We start from the raw sequence: 21,195 nt of genomic DNA, 5'->3' as shown, positions 1-21,195 counted from the left end.
CAATTCAAAAAATACCGACTAAAACAATTCTGACAAAAATGAACAACAATAAAGTCATCATAATTACATAAAAATAATAATTAATATTCATGTTTCTCAATTAATACATATACATAATTAATCTAAATGTTCCTTAAACAATTATATAACATGAATCGTATAAAAGTTCCTAAAAAAGAAAAATACTAGCCAACATGTTACTGTATTAATAAGCTGAATGTCCCTTACAGAATATTATAATATGAACTGTATAAAAGTTACCAAATAATAGTGCAGTAATATATAGATGCAAAATAAAATACTAGCCAGAATCTGATTTAAAAAAGGCGACACAATACTGCATTTGTTGAATGATACTCATAACATATCTGTTTACTACACTTATCTAATTGACAGATCATGGAGAACATATTACTAATATTTGGTTCTAATGTCTTTGTTATGTTCACTTATTTCTATGCCTAAAAATTATCTATTTCTGTCAAATTTTACCTTATTTCTTGAAAATTACACTTTTTAATTACTCCAAATTTGAACTCTGTTAACTTTTCATGGTGATTTACAAGTTCCCAAAATAGAAAATGACCAGATAAAAATTGTTTGTGCTATTGTGACCACAAGAAGAAGGCAATTTTAAATGAAATTTAACCAATATCATGACAAATATACATAGAACACAAAACCAAGATCCCGAATTTGAAAATAGATAAAATTGTTATTGTAACTACAAGAAAACATTTACGACATCAACGATGATAACATGAATTAATACTCCTAAATTTTCGGGAAAGTCACAACATGCTCAACTTTCTAATACAGCGCCACCTAGTGTTATAATTTCATTACTTTTGTTTTTTCAAGTTTACATACCTAGCTCTTTCACTAGCTTCTGTTCTGTGTACATTTGACAATTGTCCTAAACAGAATCTATCGCCCCCAGATGGATCAACATAACCATCAACTGTAACAGTCGGACAACTTGACGGAACTTTGAAAATTTCACCAACTTGTTGATCAAGCTCAAAATATGCAATGGAACACCAGTGTTCAGGGCCTGGAAAAGAAATTGATACAAATCATAGGCTGTTGATATGCAAGAAAACAATTTTGAATTACGCTTTTTTTAATTGCATCATTGACGCATAACCATGATAGTGTAAACAAGGCTGAGATAAAAATGAAACACCATCACATATAAGTCTGGCTATTCTGTATTCTGTCTACACACAAGTACTCACCTGGATGGTTGGATAAAGCCTGACTCAGAGCCGCATCACTTTGCATCTGAGAGTTCCCTTGCCAGAATGGACCAGAGGGAGGGATGTTAGCAGATAGATGAGCTTCCATTGTGCCTCTGTAAGCTCTGGTGTTATCTCCTGCCCATGTTGTTGTATTTCCTGCAATGAATTATGGGAATATGAGAACGAAATTAAGCAAGTAATTATATTATAACACACTAATTTGCATATCGCCAATGAAAATATCACTTAACTATTGCAAACTGGAAGATTCACTGCTCTAAAACCAATATGTAGCAATAATATTATATGACACTCATTATGAATATCCTGTCGATTAATAAGGACACTAAATAAACAGACGGGATTATGCTTTTCTTTGCTTAATTGCATTTTTCGCTATTTTCCGGGGCACAACAAAATATCCTGCAGTTCACAGACAGAATATATCAAACCTTGTTAGGATAAAGTTACACATAAATGTAACAAATACAAACGAATTATGCAGTCCCTAGATCCAATTACTTTGAAAACTAAATCATTATTTTTTTAATAATGCATAATGTGCACTTATTTTTTAGTAATTTCAGAACAGAAAATGTCAAGATAATACTAGATATTTCAGCTGTTGAGATCAGATCATATTTTCCATATTTGCTTTTATCCAAGGTAGGCCTAGGTCTTACTGATACAAATATTATTCAATACAGAATCTGTTGAACTATAAACAGATAGAACATTGCTATGAGATAAAATTCATCCAAAGATATTTTCTGTAACACAATCATAATATATTGGGTCTAATAACTTGGAAAACACCATTCGTTTGCTGAATTTTAGATTCATATTTGATCAGAGACACTGGACGTAACTCCACTGTATCTCCAGTATATATGAAGCCAGGTGTGGAAAGGATAGTTCAAAACTCAAGTGTTTCTATTAGACAGCCAGGGTTGTATGTGTGCATGGGAGTTTAGATAGGATAGCTCATAACATAAGTGTTTCTATAAGGCAGCCAGGGTTGTATGTGTCCATGGGAGTTGAGATAGGATAGCTCATAACATAAGTGTTTCTATTAGACAGCCAGGGTTGTATGTGTCCATGGGAGTTGAGATAGGATAGCTCATAACATAAGTGTTTCTATAAGGCAGCCAGGGTTGTATGTGTCCATGGGAGTTGAGATAGGATAGCTCATAACATAAGTGTTCCTATAAGGCAGCCAGGGTTGTATGTGTCCATGGGAGTTGAGATAGGATAGCTCATAACATAAGTGTTCCTATAAGGCAGCCAGGGTTGTATGTGTCCATGGGAGTTGAGATAGGATAGCTCATAACATAAGTGTTCCTATAAGGCAGCAAGGGTTGTATGTGTCCATGGAAGTTGAGATAGGATAGCTCATAACATAAGTGTTCCTATAAGGCAGCAAGGGTTGTATGTGTCCATGGGAGTTGAGATAGGACAGCTCATAACATAAGTGTTCCTATAAGGCAGCCAGGGTTGTATGTGTGCATGGGAGTTGAGATAGGATAGCTCATAACATAAGTGTTCCTATAAGGCAGCCAGGGTTGTATGTGTCCATGGAAGTTGAGATAGGATAGCTCATAACATAAGTGTTCCTATAAGGCAGCAAGGGTTGTATGTGTGCATGGGAGTTGAGATAGGATAGCTCATAACATAAGTGTTCCTATAAGGCAGCAAGGGTTGTATGTGTCCATGGGAGTTGAGATAGGATAGCTCATAACATAAGTGTTCCTATAAGGCAGCCAGGGTTGTATGTGTGCATGGGAGTTGAGATAGGATAGCTCATAACATAAGTGTTCCTATAAGGCAGCCAGGGTTGTATGTGTGCATGGAAGTTGAGATAGGATAGCTCATAACATAAGTGTTCCTATAAGGCAGCCAGGGTTGTATGTGTCCATGGGAGTTGAGATAGGATAGCTCATAACATAAGTGTTCCTATAAGGCAGCCAGGGTTGTATGTGTCCATGGGAGTTGAGATAGGATAGATCATAACAAAAGTGTTCCTATAAGGCAGCAAGGGTTGTATGTGTCCATGGGAGTTGAGATAGGATAGCTCATAACATAAGTGTTCCTATAAGGCAGCAAGGGTTGTATGTGTCCATGGGAGTTGAGATAGGATAGCTCATAACATAAGTGTTCCTATAAGGCAGCCAGGGTTGTATGTGTCCATGGGAGTTGAGATAGGATAGCTCATAACATAAGTGTTCCTATATGGCAGCCAGGGTTGTATGTGTCCATGGAAGTTGAGATAGGATAGCTCATAACAAGTGTTCCTATAAGGCAGCAAGGGTTGTATGTGTCCATGGGAGTTGAGATAGGACAGCTCATAACATAAGTGTTCCTATAAGGCAGCAAGGGTTGTATGTGTCCATGGGAGTTGAGATAGGATAGCTCATAACATAAGTGTTCCTATAAGGCAGCAAGGGTTGTATGTGTCCATGGGAGTTGAGATAGGATAGCTCATAACATAAGTGTTCCTATAAGGCAGCCAGGGTTGTATGTGTCCATGGAAGTTGAGATAGGATAGCTCATAACATAAGTGTTCCTATAAGGCAGCAAGGGTTGTATGTGTCCATGGGAGTTGAGATATCTGATGCCATAACTCTGGTGTTCCTATTGGGCAGAGTAGGTTGCATATATTCGTTGAGATGATGTGGCTGAACTTGTGGTTGAATGATAACCCCAATGCTCACTTGATTTGTGGATGCAAAAGCATTATCTGTAACAACAAGTGAATATAGAATAATTTTTACCTTCTCGTCCAAAGGAATGATTTTGACTTGATGCAGTCTGGGTTGGAGAGGTGGGTCCATGACTACTTTGGGGTGGAGCTCCAGGAGGTGGTGGTGGCGGTGGTACAGGTACGGGTACTGGTACACTCACAGGAGGTGCATGTGGAGAGGGTTGAGGTACAATATATGGCTTCTCTGGTGGGTGACCTGGGGGGACAGGTGGACCCCCTATGTGAGATACCATTGCACTGCCTGTGAAGAAAAGAAAATGAAAAATGTCAATATCTGTTCTGAATTTTAAACTGAGGATTGAAATTATTGGAAGTGCCATCAATTAAATTTCAGAACTACGATAGATTTAGAATTAGAACATTCAAGACTGGTTTTCATAACAGGGCAACCTCAAGCATCAACAATATTCGTAATAAATATTACAAAGTTGCTAGTGAATAGGAAACATGTTATGAACAAACAAACAGCTGAAAGCAAACAAAATATTCTGTTAGTAGATTACAGGAAGCTGTAAATGTTATTTTGCATGCAGATGTTATTATATATGATGGAAGCAAACACAAATAAAATAACACAATAAGCAGCCCAGCATGTTAGTTTACATCAAAACTTTTATATTTTACAAACACCAGAGAATACAGGAACTGCCAATTGATGTATTTTCTTTAATGTAACTTTTTTTGAATGTTCAAAGTACGTGACAGTTGCTGGGAACATAATTTTGTTGACATCCATAACTGTATCAATGCTAACTTGCATAGAATTACATTTACGCATATTAATGAGGTCACACCTATCTGAGTGTGATGCTAATTGGTCAAGAAAAGAAGCCAATCATGTTTGCTAGGGGCACACTCACTTATCATCCTTCAACAATATTATTGTTATTATCTACTCGGCAGTATACTGTGCATGTATCTACAATTTTTTGGAATTACATTTACGCATTAACAAGGTCACATGACCCCATTCTTAATATCTGCTAACATGTACTGTAAAAAAAAAACCCAACCAGACACAAATTCCTAAGGTATGCTTTTTATTACCATGAAGTTTAGTGACAATATGCAAATTTCATAAAACCATGACAGGAATGTTGAAACATTTTATTTTGAGTAAAATATCACCAAAAAATTCATAAACAAGATATTAAATTATTCTTGTGAGTTATTTAGTTTATGATGTATAAAGTCTGAATATGGACAATTTGAATACATCAAAGTCAGAAATCAATCAATGTAAGTATGTAGCAAGTTTGAATGAAATTGGGTTACGCCAAAATCTGTTCCAAAATGACAGAAACGTCCAGGCATGTCTGAGAAACAATGTCAAATGAACAAAAACTCCTGTTTTTTTTATATCAGACGAGAGATGGTGGTGGATATCGTGCAGTTTCAAACTGACTCACATGACTACAAGAAGCAAAACCTTTTTTGGCCTTAGGCTTAGCAAATAAGCAGAATGATGAAAAACAATGCAAGCTATAGTCTGAAGGTGATAGAATAGAAAGGACAAATATGAATCGGTATTAAAACAAGGTCACACACTACGAACAGTGGCAAGAGAGTAATAGCAGAAAGCAGCGACAAGAAACAAACTGCAATAAAGAGGGTTCGATGAAACGTTAGCCATGCAAAAACTAGGGCACACCAGGAAGTGTTCTCACTTGGTATATTATGCTCCATATGGGACAGGCTTGGCTGCATTGGGTCAGGACCAATAAAGCCATTTGACCCAGCCAATGAATTGGTAGGTACTGGTTGTCCAGGTGGGCTGCCAACATGATCTGCAGATAAAATAAGAGTCATATATATCTCAATTGACTGTTTTGTTTTTGTTGTGTATAACTTTTTGATGACAGTGTTAAGATAGAACAGTGTAATACAAGATGACAAAAACAATGAACAAAAGATAACCCTTTCACCACCAGTTTCCTCTTTTCATCACAAATTCACAATTTACAGTCTGCATTTTTCTTCAGAAGATTGATACAAAAAATGACCAAATTTTTTAAATTAAAACTGAAATTTTACTCAAATTTTGTCTGTTGGCTCCAAAATCAGGGTTCATATCCAGAAATATTGAAGAATACAAGAAAATAGTAGAAAAAAATATGGGTGAGAAAGTCTGGTGGTGAAAAGGTTAAAGATCTTACAATATATTTAGCACAAACACACCAAAATATACATAATAAGCAATGTATATTGTATAGATGTAGGCTTGATGCATATTACACGTCCAATCATCAGCAGTCATAATTATCATGTGACATGATCAAACCAATTGGCATTAACTATCAGGCTCATTAATACACACATTTGACCTTTGACCCCCTACTGTGTGTGTGGTTGATGTGAGGATGAAAAAGACAAGATAGATAATGTTAACACCAGGAACCCTTACCAGTCGTGTGTGGTGGAGGTAATATTGTTGGTCTGTTGGGATAACCATCACTCTGTGTGGGAGGAGGGTGAGGTAGCTGAGTCTGCTGTACAGCAGGGTGTTGTATAGTCTGTAAAGAGCCGTTACTACCCGTGGGAGCGCCCTCGACTTGTACACACTCGTGTACAAATTCATCTTTCACAAGTCTACTAGGTGGGCCTGTAAACAAAAAAAATGACTGGTCAATAGCTGTATACATGTAGTTGTATAGTGAGCTGTGATTGGTTAATAATCAGGTTGTCTGCTATAGGTAGCTGTGATTGGCTGATAATCAGGTTGTCAGCTATAGCAAGCTGTGATTGGCTGATAATCAAGTTGTCAGCTATAGTGAGCTGTGATTGGCTGATAATCAGGTTGTCAGCTTTAGTAAGCTGTGATTGGTTAATAATCAGGTTGTCTGCTATAGTGAGCTGTGATTGGTTAATAATCACGTAGTCTGCTATAGTGAGCTGTGATTGGCTGATAATCAGGCTGTCGGCTATAGCAAGCTATGATTGGTTAATATTCAGGTTGTCAGCTATAGAAGCTGTGATTGGTTAATAATCAGCTACATTGTATGTGTGGAAATATTTAATACACATTTATTAATGTGACATATGACATATACTGCATTTATGTGTTTTATAAATGTGGCGACTGTTACTAATCACCAAAATACATTTAAAAAATAAAAATTTGCCTAGTTGGTCATAGAGGGCGCTACATCAGCTCATGAGGACAGTAATTTGTTAAAAGTTTCTGCCATCAATCTCTGAATAGGAGAACGCAATACAGTGATATACAACGCAAAGTGCCACATTTTGCTTCACAACTGTGCAAATATCACTTCACTACAATATTGAATAAAGTTATTTGTTTAATCTTATTGGGAAAAAAATGTTTGATTTGGTTGTCCCATAACATTGCATGTTGACATGAGAATTCATACATGTACATGTATCTAGTGGGGATTGAAAAACTATGTTTTTTTCCAAGTTTTTAGTGAGCATAAAGTGCTGAATCTATGTAAATTTCAAATTACTCTATGCTTTTTCTGTTTTACTTAAAGTCATGTTACATGACACTGCAAGGATGAGAAAGTAGTCATCTTGCTGATGCCTGGAAAACTTTGTTGATTGTATAGCAAGTACAGATGGTGAGAGAATGCATCAACCTTCCTGCCTTTAGTTCCACAGAATTGCAGTTTTACCAGCTTTTTACATTTAAAAAATAGACCAACGACCTTTCACTTGTTTTTTCTTTACCGCTAAATATTTAACAATTTAAAAAAAAACACGAAAATGAATATAAATTGCAAGGTAATAACAATGTAACAAATGAAGTATATACACATCAAACTAAATGTAGTAAATTGAAATTGTTTTCTTCAAATTTTACTAAAAATTAAAATTACAAGATGAATTTACCGTAGTATATCGGTTTTCTGTTATTACATTTACTAAAACTAAAAAAAAATACAGAGAACACCCATATACTGTAAACCCCCCCCCCCCCCCACACACACACACCTCGTGCTACAAACATGTTGAGTAGAGGCTTTTAGTTTATGATTAAATTAAAAATTATTTTATTATTTTAATGACCCTGCATAAAATATAGCTCTAGTTTTCTGTGTGTTTGAGATACACTTTTAATAGAGAAAACTATGGTATTCTGAAGATCTTGGCTAACCCACCAACCTTAGGTGTAATTGACACTTGCTGGAAAACAAGACCTATGGCAAGACATACGTGGTAAGACATAAGCCATTCTTGAGAAGGTTGCAAGGGTAAATCCAAAGCAAATCCATCTGCCGTACTATTAAAATATACTTGTGAGAAAAATGACATTCTTTTGTTGTATTGAAAAAACACAATTAACCAACCTGGGGGTATATCAGAGAGAAGTATTATTTTAAAACAAAACTAGGCCATTTTTTTGGCCAAATAAAACAAGTTTTACAAATATATGTATATTGTATATTTTGGATGAATTGACAAAAGAACACAATAAAAGTTTCAAGTCTATTTGTTTTCCAAAATTTTGGTAGAGTTTTTTGATTTAATATTGTCATTGGTGCTTCTGTTTAGATTATTCATGAAATTTTTCATTTTTTTTTATATTAATTTATGTAAAAAACCTTCAAACAAGCAGCCAGTCGGCTGAGATAGCTCCGCTGTTAGCAATGCACATGGCAATTAAAGAACAGAAGATATCATTAGAAAATGAACAATATGCATAGTATCAATGCAATGGGACTTGCTGTTTTCAACAAGAATTCAAAAATTTCACTTTTCACCAAAAATGACAAAAATAATCATCAAAATTAGATAATTGAAGATATCACCACGAAATTAACAAGTCTGAAAGAGGTGCACATGTAGTACCTATAAATGTAATATAAAAACAATCGGACTTGCGGTTTTTAACAAGAAGTCGAAAATATCACTTTTTACCCAAAATGACAAAAATATTCACCAAAATTAGAGAAGTAAATATATCATCACGAAATGAACAAATCTGAGAGAGGTCCACATGTAGTACCTATATATGTAATATCAAAGCAATTGGACTTGCTGTTTTTAACAAGAAGTCGAAAATATCAAAATAACAAAAATATTCATCAAAATTAGAGAATTTGAGATTTTGACATGAAATGAACAAATCTGAGAAAGAACCATCCAAGGTACTTGCATATCAAATATGAAAAAATTCTGACTTGCGGTTTCGAAGAAGAAGTTGAAATGTAAAGTTGACGACAGACGACGGACAATCAGTGATATGAACAACTCCGCTGTGTCGACTTTGTCGACAGCAGAGCTAAAAATTGCTGTGATGCGTAATTTTAACTGGTAACTATGACGACCAAAAACACTAATATATTTTCTGGGTTTACTGTGAGATTGCAAGCATGATGAATAACAAATCTACATAGTATTCAAAGGCTTTGGTTATCCTAAGACATCCAAATTCAGAAACAAAATTTCTAAAAATGCCTTCGATTGGTTAAAATGTAAAGAAAATATTGAAGGCTATGAATACATTCAGGTGACATATCTAAAAAATCACTCATGGCTTTAGTAAATTTTAAGCCCTGCTTTACATTGTGTTGTCATAAGAAGCACTTTCTCAGCACAGACCTGTGTTATACAAATGTATGATGCCTTACTGGCAGATTATGGCTAAAAAAATGCTCCACTGCCTCTTTACACTAGTGTTTCGACACAAAGCTTGTTTTTTTTTTTCACAATTTAATCACATATTTTAGTGAAATATTGTTTAGTGAGTGAAATTTTAATGTCATACATAATTAAATCTGTGGAACACCAGAAACTAACACATAATAATGATAATAAAATTTGTGTTTAAAGTTTGAAACTTCCTGTGTAATTTTAACTAGCTTGAAATAGAACGTACTTGACAGCAATAAAATCACACGTAGAATGCCTTCCAAACCAGAAACTAGCAGCGTAAAATGCAGATTTATGCAATTTTAGGGCTAGTTTTATTTATACAATATTTACAAGTTTAATTTAGAATTATTTAGTAAAGAAATAACTTAAACAATTCATTATATTTGTAAAATATGTGCCAACTGACGACTATGAGACATTCGAACAAACTCCCTGCACTCCTTGCACGATATGCATCAGATCGGTGTAGAAAGGACGTCGACCCTCAGCGTCAATGCCTGTGTTTGATTTCATGTACATGTTCTTAAGAATCTCTTACTGATTTAAGTTTACATCTCAAACAAAGAAGAAAGAAATTGAAAGAATACAACTAAATACTCCCAGCAGCGTGTCTTTATTCCATTAAAGTTCCTAAAAGAAATTACCAAATACATCCGTCTCTTTAGTGGCTGCTATTGTACATACAGGGAGAAACTAATCTTTATGCCTGTAAGCATTTCTACACTGCGCTCTGTAACATTCGCTTTCTGTTCTAAAAAAAAATTACTTAAAGTCATGTTACATGACACTGTAAGCATGAGAAAGTAGTCATCTTGCTGATGCCTGGAAAACTTTGTTGATTGTATAGCAAGTACAGATGGTGAGAGAATGCATCAACCTTCCTGCCTTTAGTTCCACAGAATTGAAGTTTTACCAGCGTTTTACATTTAAAAAATAGACCAATGTCCTTTTCCTAGTTTTTTTTTGTTTGTTTTTTCGCTAAATACATGTAGTATGCCATATAACAAAAATTTTAAAATTATGAGATTATGGCTCAAAAACAGCATTTGTAACAACAACAACCAATAGGAGTGAACATTTAACACAAAATTGCCCTTGTTGTAAATTAATGTAACATCTATTTACTGGCACAACACTAACATTGGAAAGTAAATCAGAAAAAGTTACCAAAAAAAAAATAAAAAACAATATGAATTGGACAATGGTAAAGCATCAAAATATAAAATTTCATTTTAACAAAATTCATTAGCAATAAAAAAAATAAAAAAAAATTAAAAAAAATTAAAAAAAATTACAAAACATCTGTAATTATTTTTAGGCATTGTTTGCTACTTATAGATTTTCTAAAATTGTTCATTGATACTTAGACTAAATTGAACTATGATTTAACATGAACGAATCAGGACACACAGCAGTACTCCTGAGATGAAAAATCAAAACCACTATTACGTATGTAGTGAATGTTAATGTACGTACTAAAACAACCAGTGCACACAGAGTTGTGTTGTTTCATTGAACAAATACTCAGATGTGTTCTACAAAAACAGTTTTCACTTCATGATAAATCATAGTCAATGTATCCATCTGTATACGGGTATTAAACAAAAATATTGATAATTACTCCTTCTCATCATGGAGCTAAAAAGCTCCATGTTCTCATCCATATTTCATCTTTAATAAATTGTGCCACCTTGAAAATGTTTGCGTAATAGGTATAAACTCATTACTGAGACAAATTTATGATAGTTGTGTGCTTGGTTATACCCTAAACTATTGACATTCCTTGTTGTTTGTACTATTGGGCATAACATAATAAGATAAATTACAATTTCCCTTTTGTTATAGATACAGTGTTTATCAAGTTTATCAAGACTAGAAGTAACAATCAGAATAGTTTACACATGGTTTCGTTTAGAAATAAAGTTTACACATGCTTCCACTTTAAGCAGGGTTGGATTTAAAAAGGTTTGTATTGACCAGAAAGACGGAACATAATTATACTACATGTGCTTTGTTTAAGTCAGAGCAAAGAATACTTCTCAGAACGTGCCCTTGCTATTATATTAACGAAAAATACTGACTACAATTATAATGATGGTGACAATTCTTTTAGTCAGCGACATCCAATCTAAAAATCAACTATCAAAACAAATTACGCTCAGCTTGTTAAGAAATAATCACAGAGCATGTATGTAGTCTGTAGGGAAAATAAATGAAAATCTTTTCAAACAAAAGTCTATGAAATTCTATCTTTTTCAACAAGACAAACATAGATGCTTCAAAAATTGCCATTGTTGATTAAAAAAAGCAACTATTAAATAAAAATACCTGTGACTTCTTCATAGAACCAATAAGACTGGTAGCTATTGCAGTAGAGTGCCGATACTGCAGCTGCGACATTTAAATCATTTTGATGAGACAAGGGACGAGATTTCTTACAACTTGTGCGAGCGTATGGACAGTAGCGTCTCTGTGTGTGCCCACCATCACAGTTATTGGCCGGTTCTCTCATTTTCCCCGTGTTATTTTCACTGACAAATCAGTGTGAAATTGGAAAGAGGCTAGCACAAGAAAAGATGAAGCAGGAGTGTTGTCTCCATCATACGCTACTGTCGCTGGTTGGCTACAAGAGATGCTTGCAGCCAGATTTGCCATCATAATAGCAACAGACCGTCACATGATTAGTTATTATCATCGTCATAGCAATTAGCTGCCAGGCTAACTCTCCAACGCAAATTATAGATACCAAAACATATGCTGAGATTTTAAACTGACACTGCAGTATATATGAAGGAAAAAGCTGAAGGAAGCAGATCTTACTAAGATGCATGTCAATATCATAGACCACAAAGTTATTGATATTTAGAGTTGATGCGTAATGTACTCAGCCATCATAGTAGAAATTCAGTACAATTTAGAGGTTCTGACATGGAAACAAATTCTGTTTAAATAAAAGAACTAAAAGTGACCCTATAATTGTATCTCTTTTACTCTACGTGTGAAAAAGAAAATATTCTAGAAGTGACTTTTTATTTAGTTGTGAGGTTACTACTAATTTCTCACTTGGCATTGTAACAAACACTCATCTCCCACCCATCCAAGTCATAACCATCCAAACAATACCTATCCCATCCCATACAACCAAACATCTATTCAATCACATCCCCTTCTCACCTGTCAGCCCCCTCCCAACATCCCAGCTAACTACATCCCATCCCATTTATGTCAGTTCAACCATCATTGCATCCCACAAAATCCAACCCTATCTATCAGCCCTACCACCACACCCCACACAATCCATCCTCTAGTCATCCCAACCACATCTCATCCCAAAAGTCAGCCCTACCACCACATACAACACACTTCCCAAGTCCCCACATTCCATTCCATCCCATCCCACCATCACACAATCCAACCCTGTCACATCTCATCCCAAGTCAGCCCTACCACCACATACAACACACTTCCCCAGTCCCCCACATCCATCCCATCTGTCATCCCCACCATTACAACCACATCCCACACAGTCAAACCACCATATCCCATCTATGTAAGTCTACAACCACCATACCCCACACAACCAAACCCCCAGTCACCCCAACCACATCCCATCCCATATGTCATCCCCACAATCACAACCACATCCCACACAGTCAAACCACCATATCCCATCTATGTAAGTCTACAACCACCATACCCCACACAACCAAACCCCCAGTCACCCCAACCACATCCCATCCCATCTGTCATCCCCACAATCACAACCACATCCCACAGTCAAACCACCATATCCCATCTATGTAAGTCTACAACCACCATACCCCACACAACCAAACCCCCAGTCACCCCAACCACATCCCAAACCCCCATCAGTCACAACAACCACATCCTACACAATCATACTCGCCCCATCCTACATAACTGTCTATGCCAGCACCCACAAACTCAAATGTACATGATATATACAAAGGGTTGACTCGTATAACTTGGCATTATATCAAATCACTGCAAGTAGTTACTAACACACTGTAATGACACTCTCCAAGCATTGTGTTCTCATGTAATTTGAGACATCTCTAAAAAATGTTCATCTCAGTTCACAAAGTGTTTGGCACAAATAAATCTATCACCAGAAGCAAAGATCGTCCCTATAATGACGAAGTTCATATGCTAAAATTAGACATGCATAATTGTCATAAATTATACATGAAAAACTGATCTTTGTTAAAGATAACATTGCTATTCTATTTACTGTCCGTACCCCTCTGATGATAGTGATCAAGTTTACACAAAAGAATAGAATAACAAACTAATTTTCTAATAAAAGCAACTTTTGCAAAAGTCATTAGTGTTTTTTAAAAAATCTTAACTGATACAATTTTTTTCTTGTTTTTCTGTTAATGAGAATTATATTTATTAAAATTTATTTTGAGATTTTTGGGCACAAACAATTTCCTGGCAAAACTTTTGAATATTTTTAGCTCTTATATGAACAAGTTGAGCAGACAAGGATTAGAGTTGTACTATAGAAGTCATAGGGAAATCACATGGAAGTATAAAATAACTATGTGGGAATCTATGAAGTGGAATGAAATGGTGCCATACAACATTAATGATTAACATTCAATAATTATTCCAAAAAAAAAACATTTAGTGGTGATAAAAAAATCAGATTTTTGTATTAAAAATCTTCACCACCTGTTCCTAGATTCAGAAAACAAGAACGTTAAAACTTGCTGGATTAATGGATTATCTCAGGCTAGAAGGAAGTGGGCTTTGATTGTGCATTGCATTGTGGGATATCATGGATGAAGAGCGTGATTTTGAAATTTGTGAAATACAAACAGAGATAGAAAAACAAACAATTATATTGATTATAAATATACTTATAATTATTCATACATGTTGTCATGGTAATTAAATGAAGTCTAATTCAAAATAATTATCAACAGTATGAAGAAAATCCACATGGGTGAGGATGTAGAAGAGAACAGCCTGCATGATACTTGATCCATGCAAAAGAAACGTATTTCATCATTTATTCTCAATGATATCAAATTTGCCAAAAGCCACAATTTTATAAATGGGGATAAAATCAGACAACTGATAATTTCCCTCCATATTTTCCTTGCTTGATGAGACGTTCCTCTGGGCAGTACCTCACTAGAGAGTTCTCAGTCTATTCATTCGACATTTACCTCCACAAAATCGCTTCAGAGATTTTAAGTCACCACACTGATTGGCAGTTTTTGTTACTGGATGCCGCTGATGAGCAATAACCGTGACAACAATCTGCTTGATGTTCTGCAATTTCTACTTCTTAAATGTCAAGATCAAACTAATGTGATTTTCTGAAATCAACAGTACATGTTGCCGTGACGATGCAACTAAATATCAAACTCATTGTTCGTCAATATTCATACTTTGAACATTGTAATTCCCACTAAAATTTAAAACAAACTATAATTTTTTAGATTTTAATATTTGCACAATGTTCGTCACTTTCACAACCACTTTATGTAAATTGTGCAGATTGCAAAAAAATACTGTAAACCCAGCTAGGAATGTTTATAATTTGATGTTTTTTTTAGCATTTGTGAAGACAGAAGTCACTGACACTTAGTGTCGTAGGATCCCAGAGAAATTTTACAAATTTTGGAATTTTCACTGAAAACGGCTTGTTTAATTTCAAAGCAAACGGCAAGATTGTTTGAAAGGAAATGACTGTTTAGTTTGAAATCAATATAGTGGAGATATTTTGAAATAACCTGCCATTACAGAAAACATAGAAGTACATTGATCTCACAACTCAACGATGAAAGCATGTTTTGTTACCTGCAATGCCCTTGTTTGTTTAGGCAGAGATTTCCACTTGCCCCTTGAATGGGGTAGGTGGGAGACTTGGCCCTCAGATAGGTGGTGGTGGTGCTGTCGACAGAGGGTGTTTCTATTTGTCACATGGGTTAGGTTGTGTGAATGAGGTTGTGGTGTAGGCATAGGGTGCTTGTACTTGGCCTTATGGGGTGGTGGTGTAGACAGAGGGTGTGTCCACTTGGCCCTTGGGTGGGGGTTGTGGTATGAATGAGATGGTGATGTAGGGAGCGGGTGCCTTCATATGGCCCTGATGAAATAAAAGTACTGTACCCAGTAATTGGTACAGATGGAGTTTCATGTATAACAAGACAGATTTAATTTTATTATTGACCAATCTTTATTGTTGAGATTGCATTTGACACTAAATTCTGTTTCCCGTACCCCAATATTAGAGGGGGATCTTTAAGTGGTCAACCATATTTTTATTGCTCCTCCATGAGAAGCACACAAGATAAGTTTGCCTTGATTTTGCAAAAACAAAACCAATGAATACCATTTGTGAATGAGCTGATAGTCTAGCATTGTTTTGGCAATTGAAGGTGAACCATGCATAATTTGGCAGCAAACACCATAAGATGTCTACTCAAATAAACAATTCCTCAATCAACTGTACATTAATAATAGGGGTGGTGAACATTTTTAGTGGCATTGACATTATTTGAAGAAAACATTTGCTGTAGCAAGGTTTTCTGACAACATGTCCACATTTTCAGAATATATTTAGTTTTGGAAATCTGAACTAATTGAGAAATGTACAAAGCATGCCCCAGGCTCAGACATTGTGTCTCCCAATAGTCCACATTAAATCTAAGTTTAGTTTTCTACCATTACTCATGGTGCTGTGCCCTTTGAAGAATATAAGAATAAAGTACAGAGAAAATTGGGCAAGAAAGTTAAAATGCTGAAACGTTCATTGTGATATTTTAGGAATAAAACACAACCACAAATGAATTCCTGTCAATAAATGAAGTTTTATAAATTGTTATCTACTACTTAGATACAATATGAAATGTTACTAGGGTGGGTGTTAAGGCTTCATGCGGAAATTATTTGTTATTATTATCTGTCAAAAAAATTTAAATCACATTCACTGATATTTGAAACATTTAGAATAAAAACTGAAATTAATATATTACTTTCACTGTTTTCAGTTCACCAAGATGATCACCACATGGCACATTATGAGTGATCCAAGCATACAGAATTGCAAAATAAATGTCAGGCCGATCAAAACTAAATGTTGGGGTTTTAATTTACTTGTATAAATCTGTCCCCCAGCAAAACTGACTTACGAGTGAAAAAAAAAATGGTGAATGTATCTTACACAGGAAATAAATACCATACACATTACTTCTTAAAATATTAAAAACATTGGTATTAGTATTACATTACAGTGTTTTCTACATGTCTGTCTTTTAGTTCATTCCCAGTATACCATGTCTCGGAAAATTTAGTAAAATGATGCCATTAATGTGATGCATACACTTGTAGACAACGGGAATTAACGCAGCTCACTGAATCACTAATATCGTTTTCATTTTTATTCAGACAGGTTCCAGATGGCGAGGCCCCTTCCAATCATCTGACAGAGATTGTCAACAGTCTCCTAGCCAAAGCAGTGTGTGCAAATCAGATTACACAACCTCAGGGCAAGCATGCTCTGTGCTGGCAGAACAATCCAAGAACATAAGTTTTATGGAGACATGGTGAACTTGATTTATATACCCAAAAAATGAAATGCCAACAATTATTTACAGCGGTAGTATTCTATTTATTTGTGCTGTTTTCCCACCATTTTAAGGTATACAGTTTCTATAGCAACTGACTATAAAGTTGATGTTGCTCTTTGTAATGTGTTAACAAACTATGGAAGTGATCCTAAACCACAGAAACTATCCCCCCCCCCAAAAAAATCAGAAAATCAGTCATTACCAGTCATCAGTCATTTGTTCTCACTTCAAACTCCTACGAATGACCACGATCAAAACATAGTAAATATCTTTTCAATTTGCTAATTTAAAGTAAAACGTGTAGCAAACTGTGTCACTTATTAAATAATTTATGTTCACTACAGTACATTATCATCTCAGCGTTGATTGTACTTCTTCTGTAACCCATGGTAACAAACATCAGGAATGATAGCAGTGATCAAAAATCTAACTTCAATCATTTACTTATGACAGCGTAACTACTGCGTGTGGAGAGAAAAAGTAATGCATTTCAAGACAAGGTTCGTAACTTTCCTTTAGCGAACGCTGATGGAGAGAAACATTAGATTGGAAAGACCTCAGAAATCACAAGACGCCACGTTGTAACTTTCTCTTGGCGAACACAGATGAAAAGAAACATCAGATTGCAAAGACCTCAGAAATCACCAGACGCGCTACATATGCTAAAAATTCTTGAGTTACTGTAGTTGGCTCTATGAATGACCTGAATCACATCATTGATTGGATAACTGCTTGACCCATGTTATAATTTCTTGTGTATGTTTCAGAGCATACATTTGCATAATTTTGAAATTCAGAGATCTAATTTAAAACTAACAATAAACTTACATCATAACTTTGTTTGGAAACAAGACTAGCTAGTATTCCATTGTCGTTTTTATGGAGATACGCCCCCTTTCAATTTAAACCAACTGATAACGATTGTCACATTTTTTTTTTTACCCAACTGACATCATCTGTCCATAGCGTAATGTGTAATGATGTCGAATGAACACGTTTTTTGAGCATATGTCTACGAGTTAAAGAGGAATCTGCCAAACCCAGGGATTACACCAAGGAATCATGGGACACTATTGTTTATGTTGTTTATTCTATCTTTTGTCATCCATTGTAATAAATTCGTTGTGGGATTAGGTTTGAATGGAGATGCCTCTTTATAGGTTACTAAATTGAGTTTGAAAAGTCTGACAGACTGTTTCTTCTAGTATTGTGAGAACCACAACAATTACGGTATCATATATCCTATCTAACAACGTTCAATTATAAGGTGAATTTCAGTGTATATAGCAATATAATGTCAAAACCTATCTAAAAAATCACTACAAGTCAAGCATTTAGACTTTTTACTCTAAATCTTTTTTTTTTAAACAAAAATGTTAAATATGCATACAAATAAGAATTTAACAGCAAATTCCATGGAAACAGAACAGATTTTGTGATAAAAAAGACTAAAATCAAAAAATATTTTTTTACTGCAGGAAGCAATGGTGGAATGTCTGAAGTTGACAAAATATTTATTCTGAATTATTTCTTTTATTTTGTTTAATATTATAAGTCAATTTATAAGTCTTCATTTGTACTATGATATATTTATTATTCGTTTGTAACAAGTAATTAATAAGTGTTCTCATTAAAATACTTGGTCATGTGACTAATTTGAATATTAAACATTTATTTCATTTCGGTATAATTGTTTCATTAAAAAAAATCAGAGCACAGTAGCATGATAATTCTGAAAAAACATTTTATGTAAAAATATCGAGTGGGAAACGTGCTTAGCAGAATCATACACGCAACCTGATTGGTTATGTCACACCCAACCACCGAATCAACACAAGTGTAACGACAGTTTCAATAAATGTGAAAAGCTAGCTTGTGATTGGAGGATTTATAATCACAACATTATGACTCACTAGGTAAAACAGATGAAGGTCTCCACTGTGCCAGAAATAATAATACATCAATATGCAAATGAGGTCACCTCCTCTCATTAGTAACAAAATTAATTATTAAAGAATGAAGATATGAATTGCTGATTACTATGAGTGTTTCGGAGAATAAAAAAATAACCACTGATCAGAGATATCAGATAACGTTATCAGCCATCGACCATCAACCATCTGTTGCTGTATTTCGATTTGATTTGATAACAAGTACCAAAACTTTCACGACAAAACTCTCTATGTTTAATAAAACATTGTTCTTGCATAAAAAAGTAAGTTTGATTGTTGACTCACAACAAAAATATTTTAGTCTAAAGACAGGACAAACTTGTTAGGGTGGAAAAGGCAGGATCTGAACACAGTGTCTACTTTATCTGTTTCCATGGAAACCAAGAAAATTCAATAATGTATCATTTTTATGCTGAATTATGTATTACAATCTTGACTAGTGAACACTCAATAAGATATTACAAGTCTTTGTGTTCAAGTCAATGTATCTAAAAGATTACTAAGAATGCATGAAGCTACAATCAGCGGAGTTAAACATCTGATACCTGCTCCTTGGAGAGAGCGGTTACTTAGTAACCACAACCACAATAGAAGAAATGGTGTTAGTAGTTACATATAGTAACTATTCATAAATGATGATTTGTTAATAGTTCAATTTAGATTATATTACTGAAAATTTGAGATGAACAGACATTTATGCAACCGATATACCGGTATGTTTTTAATCTAATGTACGATTTATGGAAACGTGAATGAAATTTGGAGTAGAGTCAAGTATTATTTTGCCTTTTTAAGTTTTGGTTAATCTATTTTCCGTAATTTATGCAGGTATTAATATTTTTTTCAATTGTTCTTTTTATTTTGATTTGTCATGAAAATTTGAATTTTTTTTAATTCTGATAAAAAAAATTTAAACAAGCAGCCAATCGGCTGATATAGCTCCGCTGTTAGCAATGCACATTCCAATTAAAAAACAGAAAATATAATTAGAAAATGAACAATATGTATAGTATATTGTGTCAAAGCAATTAGACTTGCTGTTTTCAACAAGAATTTGAAAATGTCACTTTTTACCAAAATTGACATAAATATTCATCAAAATTAAAGAATTAGAAATATCATCCAAAAATGAACAGATCTGAGAGAGGTTCACATGTAGTATCTATAAATGTAATATCAAAGCAATCGAACATGAGGTTTTTAACAAGAAGTCGAAAATATCACTTTTTACCAAAAATTACATAAATATTCATTAAAATTGGAGAATTGAAGATATCATCAAGAAATGTACAAGTCTGAGAGTGGTCCACATGTAGTACCTATACATGTAATATCAAAGCAATTGGACTTGCGGTTTTTAACAAGAAATCGGGAATATCACTTTTACCAAAAATGACAAAAATATTCATCAAAATTAGAGAATTAAAGATATCATCACAAAAGGAACAAATCTAAGAGAGGTTTGCCCAAGATACATATACACCAAGTATCAAAGCAATAAGAATTGTAGTTTTCAAGAAGAAGTTGAAAATGTAACAAGCAGCCAGTCGGCTGAGAAAGCTCCGCTGTTAGCAATGCACATTTCAATTAAAGAACAGAAGATATCATTAGAAAATGAACAATATGTATAGTATCAAAGCAACTGGACTTGCAGTTTTAACGAGAATTCAAAAATATCACTTTTCGCCAAAAATGACAAAAATAATCATCAAAATTAGATAATTGAAGATATAATCACGAAATGAACAAATCTGAGAGAGGTCAACATGTAGTACCTATATATGTGATATCAAAGCAATCAGACTTGCGGTTTTCAACAAGAAATCAAAAATATCGCTTTTTACCAAAAATTTCAAAAATATTCACCAAAATCAGAGAATTAAAGATATCATCACGAAATGAACAAATCTGTGAGAGGTTCACATGTAGTACCTATACATGTGATATCAAAGCAATCGGACTTGAGGTTTTTAACGAGAAGTTGAAAATATCACTTTTTACCAAAAATGACAAAAATATTC

At 34.4% G+C, this 21,195-nt stretch overlaps 1 protein-coding gene across 2 annotated transcripts in view; it reads right to left on the bottom strand.

The window, feature by feature from the left end:
• LOC100369846 (SMAD family member 4) overlaps positions 1-21,195 on the bottom strand; it is an 89,917-nt gene that overhangs the window by 19,495 nt on the left and 49,227 nt on the right. For both annotated transcript variants that reach the window (XM_085494974.1, XM_085494975.1), the window contains exons 4-8: positions 6,407-6,604; positions 5,670-5,789; positions 4,013-4,243; positions 1,239-1,397; positions 871-1,054 (exon numbers count right to left, since the gene is read on the bottom strand). In XM_085494974.1, the coding sequence (XP_085351100.1) occupies positions 871-1,054; positions 1,239-1,397; positions 4,013-4,243; positions 5,670-5,789; positions 6,407-6,604 (892 nt within the window). The remainder of the gene's footprint in view (positions 1-870; positions 1,055-1,238; positions 1,398-4,012; positions 4,244-5,669; positions 5,790-6,406; positions 6,605-21,195) is intronic.

This window comes from Saccoglossus kowalevskii, chromosome 21, assembly GCF_978046115.1.
Source record: "Saccoglossus kowalevskii chromosome 21, keSacKowa6.1, whole genome shotgun sequence".
Taxonomy (NCBI): Eukaryota; Metazoa; Hemichordata; class Enteropneusta; family Harrimaniidae; genus Saccoglossus; species Saccoglossus kowalevskii.
This window is presented reverse-complemented; position numbering and strand designations above follow the sequence as displayed.